The sequence below is a fragment of the Panthera tigris genome, chromosome A2, assembly GCF_018350195.1.
Source record: "Panthera tigris isolate Pti1 chromosome A2, P.tigris_Pti1_mat1.1, whole genome shotgun sequence".
Taxonomy (NCBI): Eukaryota; Metazoa; Chordata; class Mammalia; order Carnivora; family Felidae; genus Panthera; species Panthera tigris.
The window spans coordinates 144,770,547-144,793,064 of record NC_056661.1 but is presented as its reverse complement, the minus strand read 5'-3'; the positions used below and the strand labels follow the sequence as shown (position 1 = coordinate 144,793,064).

The window sequence follows — 22,518 nt, the reverse complement described above, 5'->3', positions numbered from 1 at the left end:
GATTGTCAAAGGGTACAGCCACCTTGGAAAAGTTTAAGAGTTTCCAAAATGTTAGAGTTACCAGCTGACTCAAGTTTTACTCCTTGATATATACCCTAGAGAAATGAAAACCTATGTCCACACAAAAACTGGTACACAAACATCTACAACAGCATTATTCGTAACAGTCAAAAAATGTAAACGACGCAAACGTCCACCAACGGGTAACGGAAAAACAAAATAAGGCATCCATCCGTACAATGGAATATTATCCAGTCATTAAAAAAAAACTGCAGCATGAATGAACCTTGAAGACATTATACGAAAAGCCACATATTGGGGCACCTGCCTGACTCATCCGGTGGAGCGTGCAACTCTTGATCTCGGCATTGTAGGTTTGAGGCCCACGTTGGGTGTAGAGATCACTTAAAAATAAAATCTCTGAAATACATATTGTATGACTCCATTTATATGAAATGCCCAGCGAAAGCAAATCCATAATGACCAAAAAAAAAAAAAAAAAATAGTGGTTACCTGGGGCTGGGGGAAGGGAGGAATAGGGAATAACTACTAATGAGTATGAGGATCCTTCACGGAGTGATGAAATGTTCTGGAATTAGATGGTGGTGATGGTTGCACAGCTCTGTGAGTATACTAAAAACCATGTTATGTTATGTAAGTTACATATCAATAAAAAGTAGCCCATAAGAAATAAAAAATGTTTGACAAATGTATACCCACTTAAGAACTTAGTCATGTTTTATAGAAATTAAATTTTCACTGAAAACGTCAATCTTGCTGTTGGACGCACCTTTGTACTTTATGAAAGAATTGTACTTAGCAAACATAGTATATTTGACTCATTCTCAAGAGGTCCAACACGGCATAAAAAGCTTACTTACATACATGTGTGTATATTCTCACATTAAAAAAACCACACACACACACACACGGGGGTGCCTGGCTGGCTCAGTCAGAAGAGCATGCGACTCTTGATCTGGGGGTTGTGAGTTCAAGCCCCATGTTGGGTATAGAGATTACTAAAATATAAATAAATAAACAACACCCCACACATACAATAAAGACAGTCTGACAGCTGGAGCTATCAGCAGAACTGTCTGCTTCCCTGGGATAAACAAAGTGGATAAACTGACCCTGAGAGTGAGATTAGCATGCCAGAGGGTTTGGGATCAACACCATGGAAAGGAGGGGAAGGAAGCAGGATAAGGTAGGGAAGAAGCTGGACTGCCATGATGTCTCAAGGTTGGCCCCAGGGGACCCCACAGGAAACTCCAAAGCTGGATGGCCCTTTAGCATTGTCCTGAGTTGGGACAAGGATGCTGGGCCTTTTATACCCCCTTCTTGATTAGTCCCTGGCTGCAGGATTCCCTGGGGAAGGCAAATGGCTCTTTTCATTCAAGTAACTCTTCCAGGAACTGACAGCTAAGGGAAGGGCTTCCTGCTGGTGGTACTCCCAGGAGCTATGAGATTTAGTTCTTTATTCCTAAAGGGGGCCCTCGGTGGTGCAACACTGCCTCCAAGACCCTATGCTAAAGGTGGTCCCACTTTTCATCTCGGCCTATTGCTCAGTCACAAGTCTTTTTTGCCAGTTGATCGGATGAGACAAACTCCTTCCAATCTGATCTCTTTCCCCCAATCACATCTATTTTAGCTCCAGCACCTGATTGTCCCGGGACAATTTACAGACTAAATTGGGTCCCTAGTACTTAGTACGTCTTCGGAGCATTTCTAATCATAATCTCAAAACTACAGGAAAACGTATTTGTTGAATGTCTAACTTCACTAACACCTGTCTCCTTTGTTCGCTGTCGTCATTGACAACGCCTAGGACGGCGTCAGTAGGGCACACTCAATAAATACTTGTTAGACAAAGGAGGGAGGGTGTTCAGTGCCAATGCCACAGACGCTCGCTCTCTCGCTCTCTTAGAAACCCACTGTAACTCGGTTTCTAGGAAAAGTTCGAAATGCTTTACTCTCAAGAAACGGTCGCCATTTCTTCCCTTGTAAAAACACGTAACTCAGGAAGGCCCTATCAGTTAATTAATTTAAGACTCAACCTGGCCCCCCATCCCTGTCGAATTTGCAGAAACACCGCTCCAAACACCCCACATCATAAGCCTCAACCTAGGCTTAAACACTAGGAGCTCCCAAGGCGGTTTACCTCGTTCTGTAATGAGGGTTTACCTCGTTCTAAGATGGCCACGAAGGGGTGGGCCCCGCGGTCAGATTCTGCGAGTTGCGTGGGCAAACGCGCCGGACCGCGCCTCCAGAGGAGGATCTTAACCGCGCAGAACGGAAGTTCCTGAGCCTTCAAGCCCGCGGGGAAGCAAGTCGGCAACGGACCAAGATGGCGGCGCCCAGTGAGGGGCAGGCGTTTGCCGCGGGGGTTGAAAAGAATTGGGGTGCGGTTATTCGCTCCCCAGAAGGGACGCCCCAAAAAGTCAGGCAGCTGATAGATGAGGGGATTGCTCCAGAAGAAGGAGGCGCCGAAGCGTGAGTTCACGAGTCCACCCTGGGTCCGGCGCCGGCGGATTGGAGAGGGTTTGGGGAACGCGGGCCCGGGGCAGGGGGTGGGGGGAATCCTCTGGGTCGGCACTTTTGTCTGTAGGGTTGGCAACGTCCCGGGATCTGAAAGAGACCGGGTTTACTACGTTTACTCGGTTTTAGTCTCGGGATGTACTGCTTTCAGCACCACGGGCGGCAATGCTATAAAACGGGTTGGGGGCGGAAGGGAAAAAAAAAGAGGACTGCTAACTGAATATGCATCTGACATCTGTTAGTGGGGTTTCTTAATCTTTTTTGAGCCTTAGACACCTTTGGCAGCCTGGCAAAGCTTATGAATTCCTTCTCAGAATATTTTTAAATGCATAAAATAAAGTGCATAGGAACATAAAGGGGACCAATTACTTTAGAATGCGGTTATCAAGGTAGTAAAAGAAAAAAAGTGCAGTAACATGCCTCATTACTGGAAAGTTAAGTAATCTCTAGTAATAAGTCTATTATTTACCATAATTTTGAAGTAATCATGGGCATAAGTGGTATTTCACAACATGTTGAACAACCGTAATGTGACAAAATGCCTGCGATTTCCACTGGTGACAAATTCATAAGTACTGCTGATGCTACTATGTTTTGTGAGGGTTTTTTTAGTACCTTCATTCGTATTTGAAGGACGTGCTGAATTTCAGCTAGAGGTTAATAAAATAAACATCACTTTTTTCTCATCCAAGTTTATGGATCCTCTGAATTTCTTTCAAGAACCGCACCTCCCTGAGGCTGGCTCTCTGAGAAAGATTCCTAGAATGAGTTTATATCTTTCGAGTTATAATAGCTGCTGTCATCCTGTTTTTATTAAGATGATTTTTGTCCTCAAGGATTCCTCCCTCTGCCCCTTCCAGGTGCTGTTGAAATGCCTTTCACTAAAAATAGATAATTGTATTGTTGGGTTTTTTCCTCCCTGAATTTTTTTCATGAAATTGCCCAAAGATCTTTACTTTGATTTGAATTCTGAAACTCTTTTTTGGGAGAGTGGGTATCAATGGTCGACTCAGGTAGAAAGCTATCAAAATTCTTTTTCTCTGTGTTTAAAGGAGTTCAATTTGTAAGGTGGCTCAAATTTGTAATGCATAGAAGCTTTGAGTCTCATTTTGTGTTTACTAAAGTTGTGTGAAATACTGTTGGAGAGCAGTAAGTGAGCTAGAAGTTCTCCGGTATAGGATTAGTGGAGCACCGTGGAGGTAGAAATTACTTGAAACTTAGATATGAACGAACAGTAAAGAAATTTGAATGCCAGACTGACGAATTTGGATTCTATTTAATAATTATTGTGAAGCTAATTAATAATTTTAAGCAGAGGAATGACATTACTGAAATGATTTTTAGAAAGGTTAAAATCCAGCGTGGCGTGATGGACGCTGTGATGTGCCGAGAAGCGAGATGCAAAATGTTTAGGGAAAGTGATGCTGTGAAAGATTTCTGAGAGTTCTGCCCCTTTATTTTAGGAAGGACACCTCTGCCACATTCCAGTCAGTTAATGGGTCACCCCAAGCGGAACAGCCGCCATTGGAATCTACAAGCAAAGAAGCCTTCTTTAGCAGGGTGGAAACATTTTCTATATCCTTCTTTATTAGTTCATGTGAGTTGCACTTTCTGCTCCTGGAACGAGGAATAACAGCACTTATTCTGATGTTGTAAATTTAAGAATTAAACTTGGTAAGATATTTTATAGGAAAATTAGCATCATAAGATGTTATTCCTCAAAGGGATATTTGAGATGATCTGGCCTTTGCTTTTTGTTGTTTTGTTAATTAATTATTTTGAGAGAGAGAGAGAGAGAGAGAGAACCCCAAGCAGAACCCCAAGCCCCATATGGGGCTCCAACTCTCGAACCTTGAGATTATGACCTGAGCCGAAATCAAGAGTCAAATGCTCAACCAACTTAGCCACCCAGGTGCCTCTGACCTTTTCTTTTTACAGAAGAAAACACTAAGAGCTTGAGAGGAAAAGGAATAGTAACTAACATTTGTATGTGGTGTGTTTTCATGTACATTATCACATTCAGTCTTCACCGTAAACCCGTGAAAATAGGTATCATTATTATACTCATTTACAGAAGAGGAAACAGTTTCAGGTAGGTTATGTGACTTGCCTATGGTCAGCCTGCTAGCTAATGGCAGAGCCAGGATTACAGCATGAGGCTGTGTATACTACACTTCCTGTCTCTTTCTGGATTTTCCCCTATATATTAGTTATCTGTTGTATAGCAAATTACACTAAAACTTAGTGGCTGAAAACAACAAACATGGGGCGTGCCTGGGTGGCTCAGTAGGTTAAGCGTCCGACTTCAGGTTAGGTCATGATCTCATGATTCATGAGTTTGAGCCCCCCCCCCCCATTGGGCTCCCTGCTGTCAGCACAGAGCCAGCTTTGGATCCTCTGCCTCCCTCTCTCTCTGCCACTTTCCCGCTCACTCACCCTCTCTCAAAAAGAAATAAACATTAAAAAAAAAAAACACATTTTTTGTCACAATTTCTGTGGGTCAGGAATCTGGGCATGGCTTACTTGGGTCCTGTGGCTCAGGGTTCCTCACAGGCTGCAGTCATCTCCAGGCTCCGCTAGGAAAAGATGCATTTCGAAGCTCACCCACGTGCTACTGGATTGAGGGCTTCAGCTCTATAGTGGCTCTCGGGTAGAGACCTCCCTGTGCACCTTGCAGCGTGGGCCTGTTGACAGGGACAGTTCACAAAACGTGGCAGCTGGCTTCCATCGGAGTGTGCAAGTGAAAGAGAGCAAAGACAGAAGCTAAACTCTTTTTGTAACCTAATCTCACAGGTGGCATCCCATCACTTGTGCCCTTTTCTATTCACTAGAGTGATTTTTTAAAAACATAAAATGATTATAGACTCGCAGAAAGGTCGCACAGGTTACAAAGAACTTCCTTTCTAAGCTACCTTTAAGTAAGTTGCCAAAGTGATACCTCATTACCCCCAGATATTTCCTACACACCAGGACTTTTTTCCCTATGTAACTGCAATGCAGCCATCAAAATCAGGAAATTTCACGTAATAAATTACTGCCATCCAACCCTCAGACCCCAGTCATTTCATCAGTTGTTGTAATAATATTCTTTTTTTTTTCTTTTTAGGTTTAAATATTTTGAGAGAGAGAGAAAGAAAGTGAGCAGGGGAGAGGCAGAGAGAGAGAGAGAGGGAGAGAGAGTCCCAAGCAGGCTCTGTGCTTTGCTGTCAGCACAGAGCCCAATGTGGGGCTCAAACTCACGAACTATGAGATCATGACCTGAACCAGAATCAAGAGTCGGATGCTCAACTAATTAAGCTACCCAAGTACCCCCTAATAATATTCTTTATAGTGAAAGGATCCAGTTGAGATTCTTGTTTTTCCTTGAATTTCATGATCGTGATACTTTTGAAGATTACAGGCCAGTAGTTTTGTAGAGAGTACCTCCATTCACATCCATCTGATGTTTCCTTATAGTTAGATTCAAGTAGCTTAGGAATATCACAGGATGGTGCTGTGTTCTCACTGTATCCTGTCAGGTGGCACATGAATTTGATTTATCCCTTTCCTGGTGATAATCGCTTTGATCACTTGATTAGGGAGTGTCTGCCCATCTTTGCCCGTCTTTTCCATTGTAACACTTCTTTTGTAATTAAAAAGTGGGGTGAGGGCGGGGGGGCGGGGTACCTCCGAGGCTCAGGTCATAATCTCGCAGTTCGTGTGTTCAAGCCCCGAGTTGGGCCCTGTGCTGACAGCTGGGATCCTAGAGCATGATTCAGATTCTGTCTCCCTCTCTCTCTGCCGCTACCCTGCTCTGGCTCTTTCTCTCTCTGTCTCTCTCTAGCTCTCAAAAATAAACAAACATTAAAAAAAAGTGTTTTGTGCAGAGGTGCTTTGAAAATACGCAAATATCCCGTTCCTCATCAAACTTTATATAATTTATTTGTAGCAGCATGGGCTGCTTTTTCAGTGGATTTTAATCTGTTACTATCATTATATGTTTTGATATTACAGTTATCCCTGATTTGGTGAGTGGGGGCCCTTAGAGATTCTCTTTACACTCCACTTGACTCCCAACACCTCAAGGTGCAGCGCCTCTTTACCCAACTTGGGTTCTGACACCCTGTGCTGAACTGCCTCCCTCACCCTCCTGGCTGTTCTCCTTGCTCACCACCTGATGGCTCTAGGACTAAATTTCTCAGGAAGAGGAAGGTATTTTAATCATCTACTGCCGTGCCTTGGACTAATTCCTCATTTTCTGCAAAGGAACCTTGTCCTTTGTTCTTTTTTGTTTTCATTGGATATAAATTGACCACCGCTTTGGGTATGATAATCATTTCTTTCACTTAGCCAGTTAAGTAATTCTGTTACTTTTATTTTAGGTGATGCCACCTCCTTTAACATCTGTATCTAAATTCTGTTTTCTAGGCTTCAGTCCTTCTTTTGCTAATATTAGAATGTTTTCAAATTCCTGTATCCCTTATAAAAATATAGAACTTTCCTGCATCTTCTTTCATGTGTTGTGTGTGTGTTGGTGTGTGTGTGCTCTGTAAAATAGAGCTCTTTAGGTAAAATGTTGAGTATTGAGTTTTAAAGATCAATAAATGTTTTAGGACATTTTCCCAAGCGCATGCTTCTAGATGCTCTGGGTACTCTCAGCCTGTTTAACACACATAGACTACGTGCACACATTAGTTCATAATAATCAAATTTTGGGCAGGGGAAATAATGAGGAATATTATTATTATTAATTTTGCTGACTATTCTTTAGAATGTAAAAGCAAACATGGCACAATAAAAGAGCATAGATGAGTGGCAGAAAATATTTCTGCTTGTTTGACTTTTACCATCCTTATTGCTGAGGCCTATCCCTGTACTTTTACAAGTGTTTTTAAATCTCTAGTATTTCACAATAAGTGAAAGGGAATGGCTTCTGTATTCCACCCCACAACCATTAATAACGTCAACATTTTATTTATTTATTTATTTATTTATTTATTTTTAATTTTTTTTTTTTAACGTTTATTTATTTTTGAGACAGGGAGAGACAGAGCATGAACAGGGGAGGGTCAGAGAGAGGGAGACACAGAATCTGAAGCAGGCTCCAGGCTCTGAGCTGTCAGCACAGAGCCCGACGCGGGGCTCGAACTCACGGACCGCGAGATCATGGCCTGAACCGAAGTCGGCCGCTTAACTGACTGAACCACCCAGGCGTCCCAGCATCAACATTTTAAACATGTAGAATACATAGGGCTTTGTAGAGGAAAAGTTCAAAATTTTTTTCCCTCTGGTTATTACTCAAATGACTTCCATTGTTCTGTGAAGTATGTGCCTGTGCTTTAAAAAAAACTTTTTTTTAACATTTATTTATTTTTGAGAGACAAAGCACAAGCAGGGGATGGGCACAGAGAGAGAGAGGGAGACACAGAATCTGAAGCAGGCTCCAGGCTCTAAGCTGTCAGCTCAGAGCCCGACGTGAGGCATGAATCCATGAGCCATGAGGTCATGACCTGCGCTGAAGTCAGAGGCTTAACCAACTGAGCCACCCAGGCGCCCTGCCTGTGCTTTAAAAATAGTTTTTCAGGGTGCCTGGATGGTTCAGTCGGTTGAGCATCCAACTCTTGATTTCGGCTCAGATCATGATCCCAGGTTTTGGAATCGAGCCCCATGTCAGCCTCTGTACTGAGCATGGAGCCTGCTTGGGATTCTCTCTCTCTCTCTCTCTCTCTCTCTCTCTCTCTCTCTCTCTCTCTCTCAAAAAAATAAAAAAGTAAAAATTAGTTTTCCAAACTTTCCTTACTTGCTTTTCCTCTTAATCTAACGTGTTTATTCCTATATATGTAAAGAATGAGTTAAAGTTTTCATTTCTGACTTACTCATCTTAATATACTTGCAGCATTGTTTTTCTTAACATGAATACTCTCTGAAATGGGCAGGTAAGCCCTCTGAGCTGTCTCCACTTGTCTGTGCAAAGTACGGCTGGGTCACAGTTGAATGTGATATGCTCAAGTGTTCCAGCTGTCAGGCTTTTCTCTGTGCCAGTTTACAACCAGCTTTTGATTTTGACAGATGTAAGTATAAAGTACAAATTACATTTTCCTCCATTTTCAAAGATATATTAGACTGGTTTTCTAAGAAGACCAGTCACTTGTGTTTGATCAAAGAATGTGTACTGTTACATATAGCAAGGCGAATCTGTGATTGTCTCTGTCCTAATCATTAGCTTCAGTTACTACTGTGTTTTAAAACTAAGCTACTTTAGAGTGAACCTGACTTTCTGTATTCTGGGAAACTAACAGCAGAGTATATTTACTTCTTGGTTTCAAAATTTATACTTAGGCAAAGAGACAAAGCACTTCTATGAAGCCTTGTGCTTTAGAATGCCCTGCCTTATAAGATACATAATACTGTTACTGACCTTAGGATCTTGATTTAGAACTTGTTTTCTGAAAATTATTAAGATGATGCAGTTGCTAGTATTTTCATATCTTCTAAAATTATCTTAGTCATTTTTATTTTTAATTCTATCCACACTCTTAAAGGTTCTTAGTCATTAGATTTTGAATCCATATAGTGTTTTCTAAGGCACTGCTGCCTGTATGGGTTTCAGATAAGGACCGATGTGCTGAGCTGAAGAAAGCCTTGTGCACCGCCCATGAGAAGTTCTGTTTCTGGCCAGACAGCCCCTCCCCAGGTACTTATTTCCAAGATTTCCCATTGACCATCCCTTCTTGGTTGTTGCATTTCTAATATTGTCTGTTTCTTTGTGAAAATCTAGTCTTTGGAGTTTCATTTTTTCCTTTCTATTTGGGCTTTTAAAGAAGAATTTACATTCATTTACTTGTTAGGTTATTACTTAACTTTATTAAGGGCATTTGACATGACAACAGCTTAGCCATGCATACATTATCCCATTTAATTCTCACAGGGGCTGTGGGAGGTAGATTACCAACACAGTTTTTTAAGTGAGGAAACAGAATCAGAGATCTTTTTTTCCTAACGTTTTTATTTTTGTTTGTTTTATTATTTTATTTTCTAATTTGAGAGCGCACACATGCAAGTAAGGGAGAGGGGTGGAGGGAGGGAGGGAGGGAGAGAGGGAGAGAAAGAAAGAGAGAGAGAGAGAGAGAGAGAGAGAGAATTTAAAAAAAAAAAGAGGCTCAATGTAGAGCCTGACACGGGGCTCGATCCCACGAACCTGGGATCATGACCCAAGCTGAAGTCAAGAGTCAGTCACTCAACTAACTGAGCCACCCCGGCACCCAGAATCAGAAATCTTAAAACCAACTGGTGAGGAGGCAAAACTGTGGTTTTATCTGCTTTCAGACTCTCTGCTTTGCCCCCCATAGCAAGCAGTCCCATGTTCTCCCCAGGCTTCCTTTGGTGCGCTAACCGTGGCAGTTAAATGGAGTTGGGGTTCGGTTCCTAAAACCAACTCACGGGAAGCCAGATGAGAGTGATTACAAATGTATAATTTGTCCCAGTGAAGTGACACAATATAAACAACAGCATTGAAGCCAAAGACCGCCTCTATAAGGGCCTTGGCAAGGCGCCCTCTCTTGAATCCGGTGAATTTATGATTGTCTTACTTGAGTTATTGACTTTAATCATTACTTTTTTAAAAAACTAAGCTACTTTAGAGTGAATCTGACTATGTATTCTGGGAGACTAACAGCAGGATATGTTTACTTTATGGTTCCAAAATTCATACTTAGGCAAAGAGACAGGAATTTTATGAAGCCTCATACTCTAGAATGCCCTGCCTTATAAAATATATGATAGCTCCTTTGTTACTGGTCTTAGGATCTTGATTTAAAAGTTGTTTTGTGAAAAATATTAAGGTGATGCAGTTGCTAACATTTTCATATTTTTTTAATTCAATTTTTTTTAACGTTTATTTATTTTTGAGACAGAGGCAGAGCACAAGCAAGGTGGGGGGGACAGAGAAAGAAAGGGAGGCACAGAATCCGAAGTAGGCTCTAGACTCCGAGCTCTTAGCTCAGAGCCTGACACAGGGCTCAAACTCACAAACCGGGGATCATGACCTGAGCCGAAGTCAGATGCTCAACCTACTCAGACACCCAGGCATCCCAATATTTCCATGTCTTTTAAAGTTATTTTAGTTCTTTTTCTTTTTAATTGTATCTATACTCTTTTTTTTTTTTTTTTTTAAGTAGGTTCCATGCCCAATGTGGGGCTTGAACTCATGACCCTGTGATCAAGAGCCGTGTATTCTACCAGCTGAGCCAGCCAGGTGCCCCAATAGTATCTTGGAATCTTAAAGACTCTTAAGTGTTGTATCCACAAAATGCTTCAGAATGAGGGAGCCCAAAATGTAGTCACAAGTGGGAGTTTTACATATTTTACTGGTCACATGGGCATGTTCCTGCTGAGTGAGTAACTTCTACAGCAGAGCCTTCTGGAGGGCTCACCAAGACCAGGTGCAAAACTTAATGCTTGACCAGACATTAGTGCCAAAAAGTAGGTATACTTTTTATTACTTCAGTAGGACAACTCAGGCTAATTCCAGGGTCACTGACACCTGGGAATATTCCATGAATAACCATTAAGAAGGAAAAAAAAAATAGATTGAAAATGTTCATAGAGTGCCATCTACTGATAGATGAACAGGTGATAGAAAGGGACTATTAGGAAATGATTTTTTTTTAATTTTTTAGGTTTTTATTTATTTTGAGAGAGCGAGTGAGCAGGGGAGGGGCAGGGAGATTCCCAAGCAGGCTCCGCTCCTGATGCAGGGCTTGAACCCACAGACTGTGAGACTGTGACCTGAGCCGAAAGGAAGAGTAAGATGCTTAACCGACTGAGCCACCCAGGTGCCCCGAGAAATAACAGGTTTTTTTTTTAAAAAAAAACATTTATTTATTGTTGAGAGACAAAGACAGACAGAGCATGAGCAGGGGAGGGGCAGAGAGAGAAGGAGACACAGAATACGAAGCAGGCTTCAGACTCTGAGCTGCCAGCACAGAGCCCGACGTGGGGTTTGAACCCATGAACCGGGAGATCGTGACCTGAGGCGAAGTCGGACGCTCAACCAGCTGAGCCACCCAGGCACCCCAAGAAATAACATTTAAAAAAAAAATTTTTTTTAACATTTATTTGTTACTGAGAGATGGAGAGACACAGAGCATGAGCAGGGGAGGGATAGAGAGAGGGGGAGACACAGAATCCGAAGTAGGCTCCAGGCTCTGAGCTGTCAGCACAGAGCCCGATGTGGGGCTCGAACTCACAAACTGCGAGATCATGACCTGAGCCGCAGTCGGTCGCTTAACCAACTGACCACTCAGGTGACCCAAGAAATAACATTGTAAAGTGAAGGTCATGGTAACAGAAGTTTCTGCTGTCGGCCCAGCTATTTCTCTGGATAGTACAACCACATTCGCTCCTTGAGGATGTGAGTCGTCTCTCCGTGTGCCCTGTCCAGGTTTCTAGGATCCGCCCAGGACCCTGCTGGTGGCTCCTGCCTCTTGGTACTACACACTCAGCTTTCTTGGTCCTATTCATAACTTCAGCTGCCACCTACTTGCATACCTCTAACTCCTATCCAGACCTCTCTTTTGAGCTTGACTCATTTCCAGCTGCCTTCTAAACATTTCCATGTAATATCTGCTGCACAGACCTGGAATTCAACATATACAAAACTGAATGCTTCATTTTATACCTAGAACTTGCTTCTCATCTTCTATGTTCTCCATCTTGGTAAATGGTACTGACACCTCCCCCCGCCCCCCCCCCCCCCCCCCCCAGTTGTCCTAGCCAGAAACCTGGAAGTCACCTTAGATGCTCTTCCCTGTTGTCACCACCTGGTCCTATCCATCCTACCTCCCAAATCTGAAATGTGACCTTTCAGTTACATCATCCCTTGGTTTGGTTCTTTCACATTCAAGAGACTTTAGTGTGAAGAAAGGAACACCGACAGCTCTCTGTACTTTTAGTGCTTTTATTTATTAAGCATATCTAATAAATACAGTTTTGTAGGTAATTTTTTCTAACATTTACCAGTATTTACAAACAAAACTAAATCCCTTTAAACATTTCAAATTATAATAATTATAATTACTAATTTACTAGACTGATTATTTTGAACATATCAAACACTGAAGTAGACCAAATACTCACATATGTTAGTTATAAAACATATTTTAATTCATGTTAAAACATTTACATGATGGGTTTAATTTCTTCTGTTTGCTCTTTTGCCTTCATCAATTTTTACTAGTATTTTCTTAGAATTGTCGGAATCAGACCAAACCCTAAATTGGAAGGTGATCAGAAGGACATTGGGATCTGTTTTTTTCTCCTAAGTTTTGTCAAACGTGAGCCACTGGTCATCAGAACATGTTTTATTTTTATTGTTAAACGTCACTTGATTTTGTAAAGTCCATACCTTTTTTGTTGACCTTAGTTTTTTATAATCAGACATTCCTTGTAAAATGATACATCTTTTTAAATTGATGGCATATATTTTTGACATATTTGGTTACTTGCAACAGGTTTAAATAGTTTGATAATATTTAATAATATTAGAGACCAAAATCTGGTTGTTAATGATACAATAAATGGCAGACAAAAGTGCTATTGTTAACTACTTTTGTATCTCTCTCTTTTTTTTTTTAAGTTTTTATTATTTATTTTGACAGAAGGTGGGGGGGGAGAGAGAAAATCCCACGCAGGCTCTGCACTGTCAGCACACAGCCCGACGTGGAGCTTGAACTCATGAACCGTGAAATCACGACCTGAGCCAAAATCGAGAGTCAGACGCTCAACCAACTGAGCCACCCAGGTGCCCCTGTACCTCTTAGTAATAAAACTGGAAAAGAGATTTTTTTCTTCCTTTTTTTTTTTAAATGTTTATTTTTGAGAGAGAGAGTTTACCCAGGGGAGAAGCAGAGAGAGAGGGAGACAGAGGATCCAAAGCAGGTTCTGTACTGTCAGCACAAAGCCTGATGCGGGGCTCGAACTCACAAACTGAGATCATGACCTGAGCCAAAGTTGGACGCTTAACTGAGCCACCTGGGTGCCCTTTCTTTTCTTTTTTCTGTTTCTGTTTATTTTTTTGAGAGAGCAGGAACACGCATATATGTGGGCAAGCGGGGCAGGGGCAGAGGGCGAGTGAGAGAATCTTAAGCAGGCTCCGTGCCCAGCTCAGAGTCTGACCCAGCACAGAGCCCCACATGGAGCTCGATCTCACAGCTGTGAGATCGTTGACCTGAGCCAGAATCAAGATTTGGACCCTCAACTGAGTGAGCCACCCAGAAGCCCCCCCCCCCATTTTTTAAACAGCCTTATTGAGGAATAATTGACATAAAATGTGCATATTTAGGTATACAGTTTGGTAAGTTGTGACATACTTGTGGGCTTGTGAAACCATCACTGCTAGATTTCTATTTAACATCAGGAGTTGATATCATTATCCCAATTTAACACTATATATTACTATGCCCTATTTTTCTTACAGTATGAAGTGTCCTTGATCATTAAGAGTTTTATAACATTGATGCTCCTTCTCTCCATCTTTATGCCACCAGTATCTTGCAGGGATTATTACCTTAGGTCACTTTAATGTCTGCTAAGCTTATTTTATTTATTTTTTTTTTTGCATCCCAGCTGGCCCTTTAGGATCTCTACTCTAAACTACTGCATATTATCTATAATATCACTTCCTCCTTTAAAAAAATCTTTTCGGTAATTGCTCTTCACATACATTAGTAAAATCATGGTCTAGTTACTCTCTACACTTCAACCCCGTCTCCTACTACTTTCCCCACAGGCGCACTGGGTTCCAGTCCCGTGAAACTGTTGAGAAACTCCGCACCTGTCCCATCCTTTGGGCCTTCGCTTTTACACACTGTTGTTGGTCTCAAATTCAGCTTAGACCTGACTGCTTCTGAGAAACCTTTCTCGAGAAATCTACTTTTTTAAACATATTCACAAAAACATCACAGCTCTGTCAAAAAAAGTCAGTGATTCTTAATATCTTCAAGTACTTGATCAGTTTTATCAGTACCTGTCCCCTGTCGTTCCATGCACGTCTTTGACTTTTCACCATTTACACCAATATGATCTTCCAGTTTACCTTGTCCGCAGATCGATTTGGGATGTTGCCGTTGGATGAGCCTGCTGTTCTTGTTAGCGAATTCCTAGATCGTTTTCAAAGCCTTTGTCACTTGGACCTTCAGCTTCCTTCCCTGAGGCCAGAGGACTTGAAAACTATGGTGAGTTTTTCTTAGCGAGCCTGAAGCCTGAAGCCGCCTTCAGTTGTCACTAGTGATTGTACGTGAAGCATTTCCTTAAATGACCAGGGGATTCAGATTGCTGTGAAGAGAGCTAGTTGTTTGCCCCTCAACTGAATTTTTTCAGTCTCTGCTAGAAGGGCAGCTATTGACAGTTAAGTAAATGGTTCCCTCGAAACTTCTAGATATTCTTTAAATGGCATACATTCAATTTTATCTTGAGTTGTTACTTAAACTATTTAACAGAAGATACTGAAATGTGACTTCATATGGTTTATTGCTTATTTCCCAAAGAAAATACTCCAGGAGAAGTTATAAACTCCCTTCTGCCCTGTGAGTAGAAATTAGAAATGCTCTGCCCTATCTTTAGTGTCCCTATCTAGTGTCCTGTTTCATCACCCTGCACACACTCTGGAGACAAGCTTTACTGTAGGAAATAGTAGCTATTATTTTGCTTCTTCAAGTTGCGAGGCCATTTGGATTTTAACTGAAGTGTTACCCTCTGTGCCTATTATAAATGTCCCTTGTCCCTAGCCAAGGCAGCTTTTTTGTTCACCCTGTCAGTTCTTTATACAAAAATAAAGACCTTGGTAAGTTCTCATTTTGTCAAGAAGTAAATTTAGTGTCAGGTCAAGATATAAATAGTAATCTGTTTTTCCTATTTTGGTTTGAAGTGGACAGGTTTGAGAGAAAATCCGCAATTGGTAAATATCTTTTTTTGGGAGAGAGAGTGCACGTGCAGGGGAAGGGCAGAGAGAGGGGGAGAAAGAGAATCCCAAGGAGGCTTCTCACTGTCAGCGCAGAACCCAATCTCCCCAACGGTCAGATCATGATCTGAGCTGAAATCAAGAGTCAGGTGCTTAAAGGACTGAGCCACCAAGGCACTCTTGTAAATTGATTTTTTTTAAGTTAATTTATTTATTTTGAGACAGCGAGGTGGGGGAGGGGCTGAAAGGAGAGAGAGAATCCCAAGCAGGCTCCTCACGTCAGCTTGGAGCCCAACAGGGAACTCAGTCCCATGAATCGTGAAATCATGACCTGAGCCAAAATCAAGACTGGGGCGCCCAACTGACTGAGCTACCCATGGGCCCCTGCAATCGGTAAATTGAAAACAAATTAGTACTAAGAAAAGATTTAGTACTTATAGGAAAACTGCTCCCTTTCTCAGTCAGTAGATCCAGAGCAATTCAGAAAGGTTTGTAATACCTTAGCCCTGTCCTAGAGGTAAGCCTTCCGTAATGAAGAGAATTGTCTTCGTGTTTGGCACTTCTTTCATGATTTTTGCGTTGTACCATCTAAGTACATCATTATATGTCATTTTTGTGGTTGGACGTTTAATTTAAGGAACCTTGGTTCCTTTATAGTGCTTGACAGAAGACAAGATCAGTCTTCTCCTGCACCTGCTTGAAGACGAACTTGATCACCGAACGGATGAGAGAAAAGCTGTAAGCAAATTAGGCTCAGACATCCAAGTCCACGTCACTGCCTGTGTCCTCTCTCTGTGCGGCTGGGCATGCAGGTCAGTCAGTGAGTTTGCAGGGTGACATGAACTTTGACATCGTCATACACTGGTTTACATCAGTCACTGATAGTATTTGTAGATCACGTGGTGTTTTCCTGTCAGAAAAGCAGACAAGGAAAACCTAAGAGGGTGGTGAGGGGATGATAAGAATCAATAACAGTTCCAGAATTAGAACGCGGGAATTCTTGGACACACCTGAACTTTGGTTTTTTTTGTTTTTTTTTTTTTTTTTTTACTGTCGCTTCCCAGCTGGGAATTTGTGCTCCTGTGAGCAGTGAAGCTCCTTTCTGTTTATAGAAAGGAAGAAAAGTCAGTTGAGTTCATAAAAACTACCAAAGGAAACGTCAGCCAGAGTCCTCTGAGCCTCCATGTTGGTATTTGTATTCCAGCTGCTCAATTTAGCATAGACTCCCTCTGAGATAGAACACTGTTGGAACTGGGACACCTGGCTGGCTCAGTCGGTAGAACATTCAACTCTTGATCTCAGGATTATGAGTTCCAGCCCTGTTAGGTATAGAGACGACTTAAAATATTAAAAAAACAAAAAACTGTTTGAACCAATCTTGATTTACCTTAACTATGCATTCTTTGATAGATCAAGGGATATTTTTTATTTAATTTAAGGTTGGTTTGTTTGTTTGTTTATTCTAAAGTTTCTTTAAGTTGAGCGTCTTGTAGACTTGAGCGTCTACACCCATTGTGGGGCTTGAACTCAAGACCCCGAGATCAAAAATTACATCCTCTTCCGACTGAACCAGCCAGGTGCCCCGGGGATATTTTCATTTAAAAGGAACAGAAGAAATTTATAAAATAAGCTTTAACGTAGTCTTGCCTTCGAGATGACACCAAGACCATTAGATCTTTCTGTAGGAACTTTGTGAACGACACTGGAGTTGGGGTCCCGAGATCAGAGGACAGGGGCCTCGAGATGCCATGATTCCCAATCCACTGGACTGTTCCAGAGACTTATTTGATGAGATAAAGCATTCTCACAAATGATTACACTTAGTCCCTTGGAAGTGTTACCTTTTGAGAAAACTCTCTTTTCTGTTCCTACCTAGTTCTTCTCTGGAACCCATGCAGCTCTCCTTGATAAGCTGTTCACAGTGTACGAGGAAGGTGGGGCTCTGGGGCTTCCAGCAGATGGAGTCTTCCATGACTGAACTGGACGCATCGTTTGGCCTGACCAGCTCCCCCATCCAAGGCCCTGAGGGGCGGGCAGAGCGCTTCCCTCTGGTGCCTGAATCTCCTCGGAGGATGATGACTCGGAGTCAGGATGCCACATTTTCCCCTGGCTCCGAGCAGGTATAGACTTACTTGGCTTGTTGGGGTGGCCTTTTTAAAAGCGGCATTCTTGGGGGCGCCTCGGTGGCTCGGTCCAACTTGAGCGTCTGACTTCGGCTCAGGTCATGATCTCAGGATTCATGAGTTCGAGCCCCGCGTCGGGCTCTGTGCTGACAGCTCAGAGCCTGGAGCCTGCTTCTGATTCTGTGTCTCCCTCTCTCTCTGCCCCTCCCCTGCTCGTGCTCTGTCCCTCAAAAATAAATAAACATTTAAAATAATAAAGCAAGTAAGCAAGCGTTCTTGGGGTGCCTGGATGTCTCAGTTGGTTAAGCTTCCGACTCTTGCTTTTGGCTCAGGTCATGTTCTCAGTGGTTCTTGAGACCAAGCCCCACGTCAGGCTCTGTTCTGACAGGGAGGAACCTGCTTGGGATTCTCTCCTCCTCTTTCTCTGCCTCTCCCCCTGCTCATGGATGCTTTCTCTCTCACACTTTCTCAAAATAAATAAATGAACATTAAAAAAAAAAACATTCTTGCCAAAAGTGTTGTGGTGGAAAAGTTGGAGATTAACTTAGGTGGGGAAGCTTTAGTTCTGACCACAGTGATCAAAATACCGCATGTTTTTATTCACCAGTTGCAACGCAGAAGCTAAATTCATGATTTTGCATAAAAATCGATTATTTTTTGAAGAGTTTAGATATGTCGACAGTTCAGAAAGTAAATTCTCACAGTTTAAGCTGTGAAGTATTTGTTTTCACCTGCTTCTAGAAATACGTCTTCTGACCATAGTCATTTCCATCGTCGGTGTACTTCTCTTCCCTCTCCTTTCCTTCAGGCTGAAAGGAGCCCAGGCCCTGTCGTCTCCCGAACTCGGAGCTGGGACTCTTCTAGTCCCGTTGACCGTCCTGAGCCAGAGGCTGCTAGCCCCACCACGAGAACTCGTCCTGTGACCCGAAGCATGGGAACAGGAGACGGCACTGGCCTGGAAGTGCCATCGAGCCCTCTCCGGAGAGCCAAACGGGCTCGCCTCTGCTCTTCTAGCAGCTCGGTGAGTCCACCTGCGTGTAGAGGTCATGGAGCGCAGACAGCACGCGAGACCCTCACCGCGTAGTACAGAGAAGCAGGTGTGGTCCTGTGGCTGTGAGAAGACAATAAGTTTCAAGATGGGATAGTTGGGTGACCAAAAGGAAAAAACTTGAAGAGGTTTGTCATTTCAGTTCTTTGGAATGGTTCTGCAGAGGTAGTAACTATTTCAAGCACATGAGGATGGCAGGGGGATGGGAGGACATACCCGATCAGGTGCTGTTGATTTAACACAAAGGGAATGAAAGAATTTGGAAAGAGAGTGGGCACTACATAGGCAGTGTTCAGATTTTTTTTTTAAAGTGTATTTATTTTGAGAGAGAGCATGAGCTGGGGAGGGACAGAGAGTGAGGGAGACAGGATCCCAAGCAGGCTCTGCACTGACAGCAGCAAGCCTGATGCGGGGCTTGAACTCATGAACCGTGAGATCACGACCTGAGCCAAAGTCAGATGCTTAACCAGCTGAGCCACCCAGGTGCCCCGACATAGGCAGTGTTTAAAGGAGACATCAAATTGGAAATGTGGGCAGTTGTGAGATTCTGAACTGGACAAGTCACAGCAGCGCCTCTCTGGATTGACATTGTCTCTGCCCTTCATCAGCACTGTTTCTTTTCCTCCTCTCAGGACACATCTTCCCGAAGCTTCTTTGATCCCACCTCTCAGCACAGAGACTGGTGCCCTTGGGTGAATGTCGCATTTGGCCAGGATACCAGGGAGGATGGCAGAACTGAGACAGATGCCAGTGCCGCGGCAGAGCCAGGCTGGAAGGCCGTGCTGAACATCCTCTTGGCCCACAAGCAGTCCAGCCAGCCAGCTGACACAGACTCCATGGTGAGATAAGCCGTTGCCTCTGTGTGTGCAGCACTCACTGTTTATGGGATGAGGAACAGGGGCTGGTCCTATAATTAGCACCCTGCCTGCCCTCAGCTCTCCTAAGTCAGGTTAGACTGAGTCCGGGTTCGTCCTGGAGAACAGGCGTGGAACTGATTCAGTCTTCCTGCAGTTTAGCATTTGGCGTTCCATCAAATTCTGGTAAATTCTTTGTCTTCTCAACTAAAGTGATTCAAAGTAGAAAAGGAATACAGAACCAGAACTAGATGATGAGGCGGCTGTTCCGGCCTCATGTTGCACAACAGCTGCTTTTTCTATCAGTTGCTGTCACTTGCATTTGGAGCCTGGCCAGTTAGCTTAGCCGTCTGAGTACTGTGCCCTGACCCCACGATTGCGATTTCATTCCTCACGGTGGGCACGTTACTTGGCTCTGTTCCACAGCCCCAGACTTGGGCACTGAGCCTCCGCAAGCCACGGCAGTAGTGATTGCTGCTACCGCACATGTGGGCAAATGCAAATCCGTCATGACAGCTGAGAAGACGGGTCACGTGTTTACTGTGTGTAAAGGATGGAAGTGATAGGAGGGTAAGCATTAAGGAATCACGGAAACTGGGTTCGCTTTCCTTTGCTGGCTCATCGGCAAATTTGCCTCTTAGCATGGTGTAAATAGAATAATTTCTGATTTCCGTAACCTCCAAGGACAAAGTAAAATAATACTTGCCGGTACACGTTTAAAAGAAGTGGTCCCAGGTTCGTGGTTCAGTAGGATCATGGGATTCTACTGGGGGCAACGATAGCGAGCCCGAGAATGTACATCTGTACCCTTAAAATACACAAATGAAGGCTTTCCAGGTTTTCCCGCAGGTAGAAAATCTACGTTTTTCTAATTTAAAACTTTTGAAAATACATAAAGCTATCTGAAGACAAATGTCTGCACGTAAATTCTTCTGCCTACATCTTCATGAAATAGTGTACTGGAAGTTTTTATTGACTCCCCTCTGTCACTATCTTACTAACAAGAAATCCCACAGGGTTTTTACGGGGTTTTTTGTTTTTGTAGTGGGAAAAGTTGGCCTCATAATTGACCCTGGTTTCCAGGACTTTTAAGATCCTTTTTGGTGGTTTGTCTTTTAACCTTCCCACAGCTGCTGTGACTGGGAAGTTCAGAGCTTAATGAGGCTACACAAAGGATCCTCATGTTAGAAAAAAGCTTATGTTGTTTTTCAACTTAAGTTCCTTTTAACGTTGTCACCGTATTAACTAAATTCCCCTCGATCATTAGTAAGAGCTCAAACTCCCCCCACCCTCACCTCCCACCCCGGGACTTTTATTTTATTGAAACATTCATCCACAAAGAGGATGAGAAAACAGTGAAAATGTCATCTGATGTCAGAAACTGGAGATAACTTTATGGATTATCTGCTAGATTATTATTTATGTTCTCATTGAGACCCTGTGCTCTTTATTGTGCCTCTCAAAGGCTGAGAGATCAGCGTGTTCTGATTCTCTGAGAACTTTTATCTTTTAGTGAATTGTTTTGTCTCCCTGTAACACCATTTCTCAGAATCTCAGATCACTTCATAGGCATGATCAAGTGGCAGTGAGAGTCTTCCTATTATTAGCTCTGCTGGCTAAAAATGAAGCTGAGAAGGCCAGGGTCATAGTTTAAGCTCCAAAGAGTCATTTATTTTACTCCTTGGCCTTGAATTATACTGTTAACCCCACCGAAGCATCACATGAATGTGAATCTTTGTTCACAAGAAATAACGAACTAGGGCCAATTCGGAAACCGGTGTGATATGTGCACTGCACTGATGGTGGGTCAGGAGTGTCAGCCTCACAAAGATGAGGACAGATGCAGATACTTGGAGGGAGGACATGAGCCATGTGTTAGAGGCTCAGAGTGTGTTAGCAGTCTTGTGACAGAACGCAGCTTTTTAGTCTGGTTTTAGGTGTGTGTTATGTATACAATATAAAGTAATACGAAACATAAAATGGGTTTTATTCAATTCTAGATGTACCTAGATCCCTGTGGGAGGAATTTATAGACGAAGCCTTAACGCCGTTACCCGTCTTTCACCTCTATAAAAGAATTTAATCTCTAACAATGAGCTTTTCTACCTATAGAGTCTCTCTGAGAAATCAAGGAAGGTATTCCGAATATTCCGGCAGTGGGAATCCTTATGCTCATCCTGAAGATATTCCAGCCCTTCCTGGAGAGAAGCGGAATGAGTGACTTGGAGAAACAAGAGTCTGAATTCCCTTTTGGTCGGCTGATTTCTCCATCCCGGTTTAACCACAAGGATCCCCCGTCTTTGCAAAAGGCAGCGTCACTGTCTGCGTCTGCCTGAGGGGAAGCCTGTTTCCGTGCCGGGATTGGACAGGTGAAGTACGCCAAGCCTGGCTCTGTTAAGGGAGTGCGGGGTTGTTAAACTAGATGGCGGACCGAGCACTTGAGCTCTTCTGGTGTCTCTCAGTACGGGCTGGTGTTGTGAAGACTCTTGTGTCCCAGGAATGTGACAGAATGTGTTAATAAAACACTTGTTAGGATTCTTACTGCCGGCGAGTTGTGTTCCTCCTTGCCTCTGGGCTGTTATAAACAAGGCAGACACTGAGCACACGTGAGGGGAGCAGTAGGCAGAATCAAAATTTTCGTTTTCAGATTGGCCGCAAAGCCTGAAATTTGCTTGTGATTCTCATCAAAGAGGTATTTCTGAACCAGAGAGTGTTCGTTATGTCACCAGGAGGTCTCCTGATGTGTTACAGTGAATGGTAGGCTGTTCGTGTTCTCTGTTCACTTTGACAACAATAGGCTAGGTGAGGGAGGAAGGTCCTTCAGGAGAGACACCCTCCACATGCCTTCCGGTACATGGCTCCCCCGAGGGGGACTCCCCCAGGCTCCTTCACTGCTGCTGGTGAGCATCAGTCTCTGTGGTGAAGATTGACCCTGACCTGCCCCGTCTAAATAAGACTGCCCTCTGATAAAGGGACTGTGAAAGCTGATAAAGGGACACTGATAAAGAGACATTTCTC

General features: G+C 43.1%; 1 protein-coding gene across 2 annotated transcripts; it reads left to right on the top strand.

Annotated features, from left to right (window-relative positions):
* The first annotated feature begins 2,251 nt into the window (after nucleotides 1-2,251).
* ZC3HC1 (zinc finger C3HC-type containing 1) lies at nucleotides 2,252-22,042 on the top strand. Of its 2 annotated transcripts, XM_007078080.3 has the most exons (10): nucleotides 2,254-2,493; nucleotides 4,002-4,113; nucleotides 8,438-8,588; nucleotides 9,128-9,211; nucleotides 14,623-14,750; nucleotides 16,133-16,287; nucleotides 17,352-17,595; nucleotides 18,407-18,619; nucleotides 19,279-19,485; nucleotides 21,613-22,042. In XM_007078080.3, the coding sequence occupies exons 1-10, from the start codon at nucleotides 2,348-2,350 to the stop codon at nucleotides 21,679-21,681; spliced, it is 1,509 nt and encodes a 502-aa protein (XP_007078142.1). In that variant the 5' UTR covers nucleotides 2,254-2,347; the 3' UTR covers nucleotides 21,682-22,042. The 2 variants fall into 2 exon arrangements, with proteins under 2 accessions (XP_042828179.1, XP_007078142.1); XM_042972245.1 differs by lacking the exons at nucleotides 8,438-8,588; nucleotides 9,128-9,211 and having other exon boundaries at nucleotides 2,252-2,493; nucleotides 4,002-4,135.
* The last annotated feature ends 476 nt before the right edge of the window (nucleotides 22,043-22,518 follow it).

What these genes read in the sequence shown, in the direction of transcription:
- ZC3HC1 (XM_007078080.3), top strand. Translation starts at nt 2,348, where the DNA reads ATGGCGGCGCCCAGTGAGGGGCAGGCGTTTGCCGCGGGGGTTGAAAAG. An exon ending in AGCTTTTGATTTTGACAGAT is followed by an intron (nt 8,589 to 9,127) that starts GTAAGTATAAAG and finishes TATGGGTTTCAG; the next exon opens with ATAAGGACCGATGTGCTGAG. An exon ending in CAGAGGACTTGAAAACTATG is followed by an intron (nt 14,751 to 16,132) that starts GTGAGTTTTTCT and finishes GTTCCTTTATAG; the next exon opens with TGCTTGACAGAAGACAAGAT.